Here is a 13,812-nt window from a genome sequence, read left to right as displayed (position 1 = left end):
TTCAGGCCAGATTTGTCCTGGTTTAGATCAGTGACCAAGTGATTGATGAATACTTGTGTACTGTGGTTAAACTCCAGTGCAGAAGGATACTTTGCTGATTGTACAGTACTGAAAGGCTGATTTTTGTGGAGGAAGTAATGGCTATAACACGTTTTCTCATGACGTGTTTAAATATTATCGTGAAGTCTTTGCATACACTGTTTTTTTTTCACCTTCTCATTGTCTTCCCTTCCTGCTGGACACTGGACATACAGGGTCATGAGAAAGAAGCGTTACAGCTAATGGCAACATACCTACCCAAGGACACCTCCCCAGGGTCAGCCTACCAGGAAGGTGGTGGTCTCTATGCCTTGGGCCTCATTCATGCTAACCACGGTGGGGACATCATTGACTATTTGCTGAACCAGCTGAAGAATGCCAGTAATGATGTATGTACTGGGTTTGGTTCCGAACCTTTGTGTTCTTGGGAATACCTGGGAGGGGTGCTAGCTGGTTTAGAAGTGGGGGTTAGAGGTAACTAACACTGTGGCAGTAATGTGATACTTACACCTCCTGTGGGCTTTAAGTTTGGTTTTAATGACCTATTGCTCAAGGCTTAGGTATGAGTTTTAGAAAATTCTTACATGTTTTGACAGTGAATCTAGCTTCATTGTTTTTACTATTTGTACATCTACTTTGTTTTGCTGGCAGGCCTGCAGTATTCAGGCACTGCTATTGCTGATGACTTAGCTGTCAAAGGAATAAACCACAAAGTGCTTCTGCTGACCTGTAGGTTTAATGCATCTTTTTTTTAAAAAAAAGACTTTTCATAAAGGTCTACAAACAGTAAGTGGTAAAGTAAAATACTTCTTTTTGTAAGTTAGGAATAGGTTAGTATTTTCCCAGCATGTTCCCTTCTTCTCTTTGGAGAATTTCAGACTCTGTCTTTAAAAATTCTGTGAATGGATCCCACTCATTTTATTCCAAATATACAGCCTTTCCTGTAACTGTTCGCAGAACAAAAGAGGATGTAGGATGTTTAAGTGGGTACTGATTTACCTTTCTATTTGAAAGCTAGGCAACAATTTTTATACATGGTACAGATTTATGGTTTTACATAAACCATAAGGAAAAAGACCTTAAAGGTACTAGAACATCTCTTGTGCTATGTGTAAAGCTTCTGATACTCATTGTTTATGGGCTTTTGAACTGCTATTTGTCCTCTATTTTCTGCCTCTTTCATCAGAGTCACTGCCTGAGGTGGTGAAAGTGGTATTTCTGACAGGTCAAGAGATCATTTTGGGTGGTGTGGGGCTAAAAGTTTGCAGCTTTATATTGATGGAAAGTTGTCTACTTCAGCTGAAGTCATATTGTTCCTGGTTTTATGATGACTGAACTTGTATATGCTTCTCTAGATTGTCCGGCATGGTGGTAGCCTGGGTTTGGGTCTGGCTGCCATGGGGACAGCACGTCAAGATGTGTACGATTTGCTCAAAACAAATCTATACCAAGATGATGCGGTAACAGGTAAATGTTCTGCTTCAAAAGTAAATAACCATCTGAGGCCTTATCTGGTTTTTTTGGTGGATTTTTTTCAGTTTTTTTGTAGGCAGCATAGATTGCTTCTAGGTTGCCTTAGCTGTGTTTTATTTACTTACCTTTTCCTGATCAGCATGGTTCTTCAGTTATGTTGCAGTAATGTTCAGAGGTCATGTCAGGACTGGTCTGTGGCACGATGCCAAATACTGGCAAGATATGCTAGGTCTTTAAACAGTACATTATTTTGCTTTATTTTTTCCTTTTTTGTATGCTTTTTATGTAGCATGGCTGATCTCCAGAGCCAAATACCCTTTTTGGCTGAGAGACAGGCTCGGAGAAGCTTGTGAGGGTTACTGCTGCACTTGCAGGGGTTCACAGGAAAATTATCTTTGCAGCTCTTGGCCCACAGAAAGGAAAACTGAACTTGGTAGGGAAGAGTACTAAGTTGTGGCTGGTAGGTTATCATTACAGGCACGTTTGGCCATGAATAACGAATGGGATTCCTGAGCATGGTGGTGTCCAGAAGTGATCTGTTGGCCTACATCTTGTGTATTCTCTAAATAAAATAGTTACTGCTTTTGGGGACAGAGTTTCCTTGACTTTTTGCTTTTCTGTGCTGTGCAGGTGAAGCAGCTGGCCTGGCACTGGGGCTGGTTATGTTGGGGTCTAAAAATGCTCAGGCTATTGAGGACATGGTTGGCTATGCACAGGAAACCCAGCATGAAAAGATTTTGCGAGGCCTTGCGGTTGGAATTGCTCTGGTCATGTACGGAAGGATGGAGGAGGCAGATGCTCTCATTGAGAGTCTCTGCAGAGACAAGGTAAGTTTAGCTGTGACTTAATCCCTGGCCCTTTTGTTACATGGGTGACCTTCCTGTCCTTTTGTGAAATCTCCAGCTATGTTGGGTTGGTTGTTTCAAACCGGGGAAGTTTTTGCATAGGTCTGAAGTGGGGGAGTTTCACAGGTTGTTTCACTGATCAAAAATACAAGAACAACAGTGCTTTATTAATTCTTTAGCCTTGTACTCTGTCTCCGTGGTCCTGTGAGCTGCAACAAGGAGCAAAACAGGGTGTAATGGTTAAAAACAGGTGAGGCATGCTGTAGGTGGGTCATTCTCAAGGATCTAGTAGTGATCAATAGCAGATAGTGAATAAGAAGCAGAATGACACATCTGCCAGATGCTCTTTGATAGCCTTGTGGTATAGCAACTTTCTGTCCCCCTGAAACTGGTAATGGCAACCCTGCTTTGGTGATTGTCCTGTTACTGATCCCTAATAAACAACTAAGCACTGAGGCTACCTGTTTTCAGATTCCGGGCCCAAGAGTACAACAGATTTAAAGTCAAAATTACTGAGTCCCTGTTTGGATGGATGTTAAATATTGATGCTTTATCTTCCAGGATCCAATTCTTCGTCGTTCTGGCATGTATACTGTTGCTATGGCATACTGTGGCTCAGGGAACAACAAGGCTATCAGACGCCTACTGCATGTGGCTGTAAGTACTGTGGGCTTAGAGGCACACAGCAAGAAGTTTGTGGTGAGAGAGTAGGCAGGATTTGTGTCTACAGTGTTAATGTTCTGGCCCAAATCAGAGATTGTGAAGTGGTAAAAGCTTTCCTTAATACTATGAATAGAAATAGCAGGGTCTTCTGACATTAGAATAAGCAGACTTTCAGCAAAAGAATATTCAACCTGGTATCGCAAAAAAGGAACCTGTTAAAAATAAAATGTGATCCTAAAGTTGTTGGTCATGGGTTTGTGGTGAATAATCTCTGTAATGATGGGCCAGCTGTAAAGGATGAGGTCTGTCCACTCTGATAAGATTGCAGTCACAATGTATGAACAAGAGTGAGGCTGTTCCAGCTAAGGCTGAACATGAGTGTTAACTTTTTAATCCTGTCTCTTTTTTTTTTTTTTTTTAACTTGTGTGCCTGGCACCTGTCCTGAAATGTTGCGGAGTGCTCAAATGTTTTTAGCTGTGTTCTGACTGTCCTGTTTTCCCTTTTGTAGGTGAGTGATGTAAATGATGACGTGAGGCGGGCAGCTGTTGAGTCACTTGGTTTCATTCTGTTCAGGTACAATATCTTCCTTGGTCACTTACACAGCCTTCAGTTTTCAGGAAATGTGTATGCTATCACAAAATGATTCAATTACTAACTGAGTGGAGGTTGAAAAGTCAAAAAATTCAGGGAGAATAAAACGTGGTTCAAAATTGGAAGCCTTCCTTAGTGTTCAGCAGATGCTTAATGAGCCTTTCTGTAGGTTTCCGGACTTACAGCTTAATTGTCTGAATAGAGTTAAATGAAGTTGACAAATAGAATGAAAAGTTAATATTTGCCAAGATTGAGAGTTAAAAGTGAAGTATACAGCTCTTGTGCTAGGCCTCTTAAAGGCAATAGTGCTCAGACAAATATGCCTGCTTAGCTGCTGTCTGAAACATTCCTGGAGTCTGTGAATTTGGTAAAAATAACCTGAAGAAGGGTGTCAAAATAGTCTTTGTTTTTTAAGTATCCGCTGTTAAATGTTAAACCCTGGTGGGTTACTGAGTTTACGTTGTGGTAATGTGAGCCCATCACAAAATAGTCATGAAATTTGTTTTGGTTGTCTGAAGTGAAATCTGTCACTGAACTGGTATTTCATAGTGTTCTGTAGAGCTCTATAGTTTTTTTTTTAGGTACGAGGTGTTTGGATGGTTTTGGTTTTGTGGTTGGTTTTTTTGGTGGAATTAGAAGACTCCCTAAGGACTACACCTTCATCTGTTAATACAGAAATCTGTGTAATTTGAGCACTGAGCCAAGCTGCACCTTCTTGAGTGTGTCTGGGAGGAGGTAGCACGTACTTGGGTCCAGGACTGTAATTTAAAAATCTTTGTTCACATCATCTTTGGGTTGGTAGGCAGTCTGTAAATTCATTCTGAAAAACAGGATGAGGTGCTTAAAGATGGTATTAAAAAAACCCCTGGGTTACTGATATGACCAGTCAATTTTTCATTAACCGTTGTTCCTCACATACAAATAGTTCTGCTCCACTCAGTTTTATTTGAAGCATATTCTGGCTGCAATTAAATGTACTTTACAAACAGAACAAATTCTCTCTGTGGGCAACAGGCGTCTCCCAAGAGCTTCTGCTCCATTGCTTCCAATGAGCAGAGATCAGTCCCTGCTGCAGAGCGATCTGCGACTCTCTTTGAAGCCAAAGGGTCTGTTTACATAGATGGGGAAGCCAGTTACAGAAGGCAAATTCCATGCAGGCCTTCCATAGTTTCAGGCATCTTTTTTCCAAACAGGTTGTGATAAAGCACTTTTGATCTCTTGATTTCAGTGTAATTTTCCTTTTCAACAAATGCAACATGTAATTGGACGTTGATAGCTCCTACAAAAATGAGAAGCTTTCAAGGCTCTGAACTGAACCATTTATCATGTGCTGGCATCTTGTTGGAGCAAGATGCTTCTAGGCCTGCCTGTTCTCTCCATATCTAGAAATGAGGAAAGGAGTGACATCATCCTTGACTCTTTGACCTGCTCTGCAGTGGGTCAGATGTTATCCTGCCTCTTCCCTTCCCCTTCTGGAGGGGTACAGTCCAAAACTTGCTTGCACAATAGGAAGAAGTATTTTCTTGTAAATTCCAGTGTCCACCTTACTTGGTTGCAAAGGACTAAAACTTTTCACCTGATCATCAGGCTGCTGTAGTTGCTCACACTTTTCACTTGATAACTTTGACAAAATACATGATCAGTTGTTTTGCTTTTAAGACACGGTTCTGGAGGGAGCCCTTAGTTTGTCTGGTCCAGACCCCTGCATTCACATGCAGTGATAGAAGGGATTTTCTGCTTAGGGGACCTCACAGTTTACCCCCTGTACCCCTCTTTCTAATTATAAACCAAAAGCCATTTTTCAATTCCTGGGAAGAAATACTGTCTGGTTGAGGGATCTAGAAACTGGTTTTACATTTACCTTTCCTGTTTGCTGGAACTGCTAGTTAGCACTAATTGTGTGCTCTGGCTTATCTCAACACTGCAGGCATGCAGAGACATAAAGAGCAAGTGGGCTGTGGGTTTGTCAGATTTCATTATGAAAATGACATCTCTTTCTTAGGACTGCTGTTGAAGTCTAACTGGATTTAGCTGTCTTAAGGGCTACTAATACAGCTACTAATACTGGCAAGAGTCAGTGGTCTGCCAGGTGCTCAGTATACAGAGCTTTTCAATGAAGTGTTTTGTGATGGGAGGTAAGCAGGTCTGTAACACAGTGGACTAAGCCCCAGAAATTAATTTCATCTGAAGTGAAGGATATGACCGAAGCCCCTGTGAGAAGAGGTGTCATTGAATTCTATGTGCCTCCAGAAAGAGGACTGTGAAATCAGGATTGAAATAAGAGAATAAATTTGTTCGATGCAGTCTACACTTTTCTTGGGGAATTCATGCCATTAATTTAGGGTTGAACATGCCTGAGGTACAAGTTCATCTGCTGGGTTGTACACTGCAGCAGCAGGAGTATGCACAGACTTGTGCTTCTGTCTGTTCCTCCTATAGGAATAATAAAATCCATACAAAGGTGGAGGTTATGCAGTCAGATGGTGGTAATTTCCTTAAAAGCACCATTGGTGAACTTGACAGAGCTCCTGACAGACTGAAGCCCACAAATTCGCTTTGTGTCATAAATACCTAGTTTTCTCCTGTAACAAAAGGAGAAAATCTGTGAATCGAAGTTCTTTCCCTTGGATTTGTACTAAAAGTGTCATGAACGTCACAAAGCCAGCTATTTTTAGGCAATACATTTGCATAGCAGAACATTCTGTAAGGCTTTTCTGTCCTCCTTTACCTCTGCGCGTCTTCCTTGCTAGCACATACATGCCACCCCATGTACATGCAAGAGCACAGCTTGGCTTTTAGGACTATAGTTAATGAAAGCAGTAACAGACTAAAATGTGATAAACCATAATGTAATAAAACATGACATTTAATTTTTAAAGCAACAAGATTTTGCTTTACCTTTAATATTTAACTATTTTTAAGCACAGAATTTTTTCTTAGGGTATTTCTACTTATTAATTACTAGAAAAGTCTACAAAAGAATGTGTGTGGCTATTTCAGTGTTCAAAATCCATGATTCAAGGTTTCAATAGGATGTTCTAGTCTAGGTTACTAGATTTTGCCTCCTAAGAATTGCAAGTTTAAATTTTCTAGTGTGTTTTGAAAGATCTCAAATTACCCAGTTATACCATTCAGTACTTTCCTTAGCATAAAATTCCTTGAGAGAATTTTTGTATTCCTTAACATATCAAGTGAAAACAGTCTGTAGTTACGGCTCTCTTTAAATTAGTATCAGTTGGGGTTTTTTGTGTAACTGCAATGCCTTTTACTTTCTCAAATAACATAAAAAAAATTAAAATGCACTTTTGGTTGTGTTCAGGAGTTCTCTTCCAGCATTCTTTTCCAAAGTAGTCTTTGTTGCCTGGATCAAAGGTGAAAAGTTGGTGAAATTCTTGCTTCTGCAACAGGATCATTAGCTGTATTTGCTCAGCAAGTCCTGTGGTACTTTGAGGGTAAGCAGTATAAGTATAATAAGGAACACTTGATGGACTCTTGTGCATTGCTCAAAACATCAGCTGTGGTTTAAGAATTTTGAAGGGATTAGGGGAGCAGGGGTTAACGCTGCTATAGCAGTTACACACTGGGACGCATGCTTGCCTGGCTGTGTGACATCTGCAGGCCAGTCACTCTAGGGAGCAAAGCAGTAGCCATCCATACTGCTTGAGCTGCAGAATACAGTGTGGGGTCCTGTTCATACAGCACAATATTTCCTCTTTCTGTTCTTGGACTCCTGAAAGCTTTCCAGGGGGGCGTGTATGTAGAATTTAAGCCTGTTGACCAGCAGTGTTGCTGGTGTTAATTCTGGTTTTGCTGATTGCTTGGAAGCAGTCCACAAGTTTGCAGGCTGGGGATCAAAAGCACAGCTTGCTGGCTGTAGGACTTGGTATGGTGCTTTTGCCTTTCGGCTGAGTGCCTTACAAAAATTAGGCACTAGTTACATATTTTGTAACTGATCGTTTTCATGCCACTATATTAAATTATCAGAAAATGCTCTGGTGCAAGAGAATTGTTTCAAAACTCTCTCTGCCTTTCTTCCTTTGTGCAACTGGCAAGACAGTCAAAATAGCACAGCATAAAAACCTGAGACTTTTTACATCTGTTTTTCAAAATGACCATCCCTTACAGGAGACACTTAAGTAAAATGTTCTTGGAAAATGGTACAGAGGCATGAATAAAGCTTGAGATGTTTGGAGATGGCAGTGTGGCTGCAGGGCTGTACAAGAAGCTGTGTTGTGAAATACCAAGAAGAGAAGAGATGTATTGACTTGGCTACTGTAATGTGTCTCTGTTCTCCCAGGCCTGTTGCTTTTGCCAGTGATTGTAGACAGTAGACATACCTTACTGTTGATGTTTATATATTAGTCCTTCCTTCTACTAAAGTGGTTTATAAAATATTGATCATGGCTGTTGGAAAATGGCATTTAAGGGGCTTTCTGGTCAGCCTTTTTCTTTTTTTAAGACTATTATGATGAAATGGAAAACAGAATAAATGTAAAGTGGTTTACTTTTTTAAAAATGGAAAGAATTGTTTTCAGCTTAATTTTTACCAGTTTAGATCATGACTTGATCTTTGTATTACGAAGTGAGATGTGGTTGGTTTCTGTAGTCAGTTTTATTTTTATATTGTTATATGTCAGAGCAATGCTGCAGCATATCTAAACACTTATAGTTTCTTTACAAAATGAGGATGTAGATGTTTTATAGGTATAACAAATCAGGTTAGGGAGAAGGCTTCAATGTGGGATGCAGCAGTGCTTGAAAGCATGAACTAAAAAGGTTTAATGCTCTTACAGCAGTTAAGTCCAGGAGAATGAAAGACATGGGGAAGCAGGACTGAAGCTGTGGGATGCTGCTTCTGTCTTGGTGCAATATTGTTAGGAAAAGGCTAAGGGCAGGAGAGGGAACAATGCAGCCTCTAGAGAATCCCGAAAGGAAGATGTAGTCTCAGCTGATAAGTGTAGGCTACCCAAACACGGAGAACTCTGCATGTCTTATGTTTAGTTCTTCATTTTAGGATGATGCAAGTGAAATAGTAATGTTTCCTGCTTTTGTATTCTTTGTGTTTACATAGCCTTTGATATTTTAAGGCTTGTTTGTTTTTTTTAAAGCAAACACATCAGATACTTGGATTTTGTTCCAGGAAGACTTGGACAGTTTGTTTTCTTTGACTCCTACAACCTACCTTTATCCAGTAGGCAGATGGCAGATCTTCTGGGTAACTGGGTATGAGGCTAACAGTCACTTTAATGTGATCTGTACCAGTGACTTTTTCAGTGTATTAATTGTGAAGAAGAGGAGTTCAGTGAAACATAGCTGCTTGTTAATTCTTGCATAGGAAAAATTAAAAGGGTTTTGTTTATCCTCCAACCCATTGTATCTCTTTTATTCAGTCTTATTGGGGGAGGAGAATGAGGGTTCCTTTCAGTGAAAGGTTCATAGTAACACAAATATTACTATAATCAGAAGCCATAGACTTTCACTGAAGTATTTTTGGATTTGAAAATGTGTTTATCTGCAGGTCTGCTACAGGAAACAGAGCTGTATGTCTTTGCTGACCAAGCTGTAGTGCACTGGAGAAGTCCCTTGACATCTCTGCAAAACTAATGTAACTTATAATGAAATTGTAGCTGTACAACCAGGTTGCATAAATGCATTCATTGTTTCAAACAATACGCTGTGACATCTTGCACTAATTCTTTCCCTGCTATTGTTTTATCTTAGTTCTAGACTATGCATGAGCTTTTACTTACTTTGGAAAATAGGGCTCAGAGCCTTATATCACTTGAGAGCTTTTGGAAATCTCAGCCAGTGTTTGAACTTCCTACTGTAAACTGGAATGTCTACACAGATAAGTAAATTAATATTGGGTTTAAATCTGAAATAGTATTTTCAGCCTAGCTTGTACCCTGCTGAAAACTCGGTCAGGAAGTCACCTGCTCCTTTGGGCCTAAAAATACTGCCTATAGTGCCTATAAGCTTATATATAAAGATTTTTCAGATTACTAAATCACAGTGTGCCTGAGAAGAGGGAGAGAAACCAGTCTAGTATGTTCCGTCTTCCATCTCTAATTCCAGAAAAATATTTTCAGTTTCTCAGATTATACACAGTAAGGTTTTTTAACTGAGAAACTAAACATTTTAAGCAGTGTGATTTATAACTAATAAATTGCTTATCTGACCAGATCCTGGAATTTGCTTTAAAACTGCTGTTCAACAACTGAAGGTTCAAAATAAGTAATAAAAAATGCTGAGATTCTTCAAGCCATTAAATGAAGTTAATGATTTTTTTTTCCATGGCAAAAAAATCCATGTTGGATTTTATTAGTGAGTATTGATGTGCATCTTGCAGAATAAAGGACTCAATTGTTTTGCAGGGTTTTAATGAGCTTGAAAATGAGTTGCTATCACCTGTCTAGAGCATCTGTAAAGAGAATCCTTCAGAGAGCAAGAAGCTTCTAATTTTTAAAAGCGTGATGTTATTTTCCAGAGATTGGAAAAGACCTCGATGCTTGGATGCAAGGAATCTTAGATGTGGCTAGACAAATAAGGTTTGACGTAAATTATTAAAAATAAGAGTAAAAATGGACATTTCAGCAAGCCATCTTACCTGTTTTTGTAACTAGCTTCCCATTTAAAAATTAAGAAGCTTCCTTTCCTGTTCTGCAGGGCAAAAGCCTTTCTTTGCAACTGGAGAAAACAGTGTGTCTCATGGGAATGGCTACTGACAGTAAATGCCATGGTGTCAAATGCCAAAGCAAAAATACGGAAGTTACTTCTCTCCTGACTGTTGTTTTTGCCACGTTGATGGTTACCTAGAGAGCCAGAGGGGAAGTGAAACAAAAGAATGCTTCTTAGCAATTGTACATAGGCCCCTTTATCAATATGATGAAAGAAATCTAATGCTTCAGGGTAATATTAAGTCAATCCTGAGAACTGGCCAGAACTTTGGGACTCCTGGCTCCAGCTTACAAGGCAAGGAGCCAGAAGAGCTCTGGCAAGTGTTGTGTCCTGCCTCGTTGGGCTCCAGTGTCCCAGGTTGTTCAGTATGGCCTTACCAGGTTTACTGTGTTTGCATTACTTTACCTTTTAATGTTGTTATGATGTTACTTATGACATCCTAGAAAAAGATTTAGAGGACTAATGCTTTTGATTTCTTATACCAGTTCGCAGTGCTGTGGATTTTTCCACAATAAGAAAATCACACTTTCTGTGAAGCACCATAAAAAAAAAAGTCAGTTTGCCTCTTGTATGCTAGTGAACAGCTTCACAGCATCATTCTGTCTTCTCATTGCCTTGACTTCTGTTCAACGCTGGGTTTTTTAACTCTATTTTGATAGATGTGAAAATTGGTGCTAGTATAGCCAGGTGTGATGTGGGTAGGAAGAGTTTTACACTTGGAGAATACAAGATGGGTTACGAATAAATTTTTCTGGCTGCCTAGAAGTTTCCTGATAGAATCTGAACTAAAGGCTTGCAACTTACAGAACCTCAGATGGCCTGGGACTGGCTTCACAAAATGTGCTTTATATCACCACAGCTGAGATTAGCCTAACTTCTTGCTTCTCAGTTTCTTAGGGTGGTTTAAAGGTTGGAATTTTTGTTTGGTTTTGCTGGGTTCTTCTGTTTTGTGTAGGTTTTTTAAGATATTCCCTTTATTTGCATTTCAAAGCACTTATTCTGTTAGGCTTCAAATACTATTTTCCTTTCTGCAAAGACTGCTGAGGTGGATATATTTATAGTCCTTATGTCCATGTCTGTTCTGTAATTTTTAATTAGATAGGCAGCCAGAACATTGACTAAATCTCCTAATGTATTTTAAATAATGAAACAACAAAAACCCCATACTTATCCAATGTTCTTCTAAAATGTATTTCTTCCCATAGTGCTTGTATGTTGCAGATGAGCTTCCTTTTGGCTGTCTTGCTTCTCTAGTAGTTTAAAAAGAAATTAAATATGCCAGATAAAATACTAATTTACACTGTTACCTAGTTCAGCTTTCCTCACTATCACAGAAACTTTATGTGGTATATTGAGTCCATAGAGCTGGCCAAGTGGTTGGTTTGGCATGGGCTGTATTCTGTGAGAACTGAGAGTATTTCACTCCAGAGAAAGGAATTACTTTTTTTTTGCTTAAATGGGATGTGCATGACCCCTTTCTCCTGTAAAAAGTTGTGTCCTGCTAGCAAGTGACCACAAACCTTTTATTAGTCTGCTGTCTTTATGAAGGAAGCTGAAGCTATAAAAATACTCACTTCACAGACAGTATGTAAACATACGTTTTATGAATTTGTGTTACTTTAAGATGATGCTCGTGGATGTAGTCCTGAGCCTCCTGTCTCACTTGTCAGTACCACATGAGCAGCATTGTCGTTAGTTACCATACAACAAACTTGTGTTTTCTTACAGGAGCTTGCAGTGATTCTCGTATTTTTTCAGTCATGTCTTGCTAATGAAGGTAATGTCTTTGTTCAGATCTGTTCTTGTAGATACAGTTGCTAAAACAAGATCTCTGCTGTCTGTTAGGTTGTCTTTTTATTTCCTAGTTCTGCATCTTCTCTTCATCTTTCTTCTCCCTCTGTCCTTAGGTTTTCCAAGAGTGTTACCTGAATTCTTAGCTTGTTTGCTTTGTCAGTGGACAAGCAATATCTTTTTGCTCTTAGCATGTTAAATAGAATGGGCATGTTTTCTTGATGACTTGTTTCTGTCTGTGGAGAAATTTCCTTCCTCTGTAGGAAGACTGGATTTTTGACTAGTCACTAGTCCTTTTGATTTAGGCGTATTGTTGCTGACTAAACTCAGTAACTGGAACATGTTGAGTTTCTGTTTGGTTACTAAAATTGAGAAATCTATATGCTGCCTTGACAAAATACATCTTTGCTGGGTGAGGCTTTTTCCAAGGATTGTTTCCTGTTGGAGTCTAACCACTGATTACAAAGTGGAACACTTAGGGCAGATTACTCCTTGCATCATTGCTCACTGCACACTGACAGCTGTATAAGAACAGGGTCAGACAGAAGAAAACTAAGCTACCTCTTGCTCTTTCCAGGTGCTGTGAGCTAGCTGTGGTGGTCCCTGCTGGAAAGGGAAAATTTAAGTTGTTCATGAAAGTAGATGGTTGCTGCCCACTGTACGAATGGTTTTTGTTTAATCATCATGGTTTTATTTAAATGGCAAGAGAGTTTTCAAAGATGACTACTTCTTGCTCTTTGGCTGCTGGGAAGTAATACTTCAAGAATGGTGCTGCACCCATTTGCCTCTTGGTGTTATTTCTCATGAAGGTTGGTTCCTGCATTGCAAATTAATCTTCTAATTTTTTTGCTATTAACACTCTGTGCGTGGATGTAATTGCACTTTTACCTGGTTCCAAAGTGCCTGCTTGAAGTTAAATGAGACACTAGTCTGTGACATTTTCAGCTACGTACCTGTAAATTTTGGGGGGTTGTTTTCTTCTTCCTCCCTCCTTGATCTTCAAAGTAATCTACGTCTTTGTAAAGGCTTTTGATTCTCGAAGATTTTTAGGTGTAGGCATCTTTCACAGCTATAGCAATCCATCAATCCTGGCCTCCAACTACAAAATCCTATTAAACAAATTTGATTAATGAAAGAGGGGTAAGAGCTGTCAGAGCTTATTCTAACGTAAGTGCCTAGTGACTATCACCAAAAAGGGGAGGAAGGAGACAACTTACCATGAGTACCACAGAAGTATTTTTAATACTTTCTTCTGGAACTTTTTGGCAGTTGTTACATTAGGCTCTGCTTTGAACTTGCATATGTTTTAAATTAAATATATATAAATAAATGTTGGAAGGACATGTTATCTTTAGTACTTTCTGTTCTGTGGATGAAAAAACCTAAGACTTTCCCTGTATGTAATATTGGCATGTAACTGAAGAGTTCTGAAAACATTAAAAATGAAAACAAAGCCTGAGCTGAAAGTTTTACTGTAAATGGAAACTATTGAAAAAAATGGTGAGCTAGCTGCTTACAGTAAGAACTCCAGGACTTTGGGGAAATCTGATTTCCCTTCCCAAAGAGAGATTGTCTGGAACTGTCAGAAGCTCCTGATTTCCCAGATGATAGTCTGGCAGCTTTTTTGGATTGTGAGGAGTGATTCTTTCTATGAATTTTGTGCTCTGATGGCAGGCTTGAACATGTTTGAGAGAATGTGAATTGGGACCTGTAATCTTGTGCCATTAGGTC

General features: G+C 39.4%; 1 protein-coding gene across 1 annotated transcript in view; it reads left to right on the top strand.

The window, feature by feature from the left end:
- Positions 1-13,812, top strand: part of PSMD1 (proteasome 26S subunit, non-ATPase 1) — a 75,631-nt gene that overhangs the window by 13,614 nt on the left and 48,205 nt on the right. Inside the window, exons 12-16 of the mRNA XM_056358087.1 lie at positions 255-428; positions 1,395-1,506; positions 2,143-2,339; positions 2,919-3,014; positions 3,530-3,594. Of these exons, the coding sequence (XP_056214062.1) occupies positions 255-428; positions 1,395-1,506; positions 2,143-2,339; positions 2,919-3,014; positions 3,530-3,594 (644 nt within the window). The remainder of the gene's footprint in view (positions 1-254; positions 429-1,394; positions 1,507-2,142; positions 2,340-2,918; positions 3,015-3,529; positions 3,595-13,812) is intronic.

The sequence above is a fragment of the Falco biarmicus genome, chromosome 13 (assembly GCF_023638135.1).
Source record: "Falco biarmicus isolate bFalBia1 chromosome 13, bFalBia1.pri, whole genome shotgun sequence".
NCBI classification, from domain to species: domain Eukaryota; kingdom Metazoa; phylum Chordata; class Aves; order Falconiformes; family Falconidae; genus Falco; species Falco biarmicus.
This window is presented reverse-complemented; position numbering and strand designations above follow the sequence as displayed.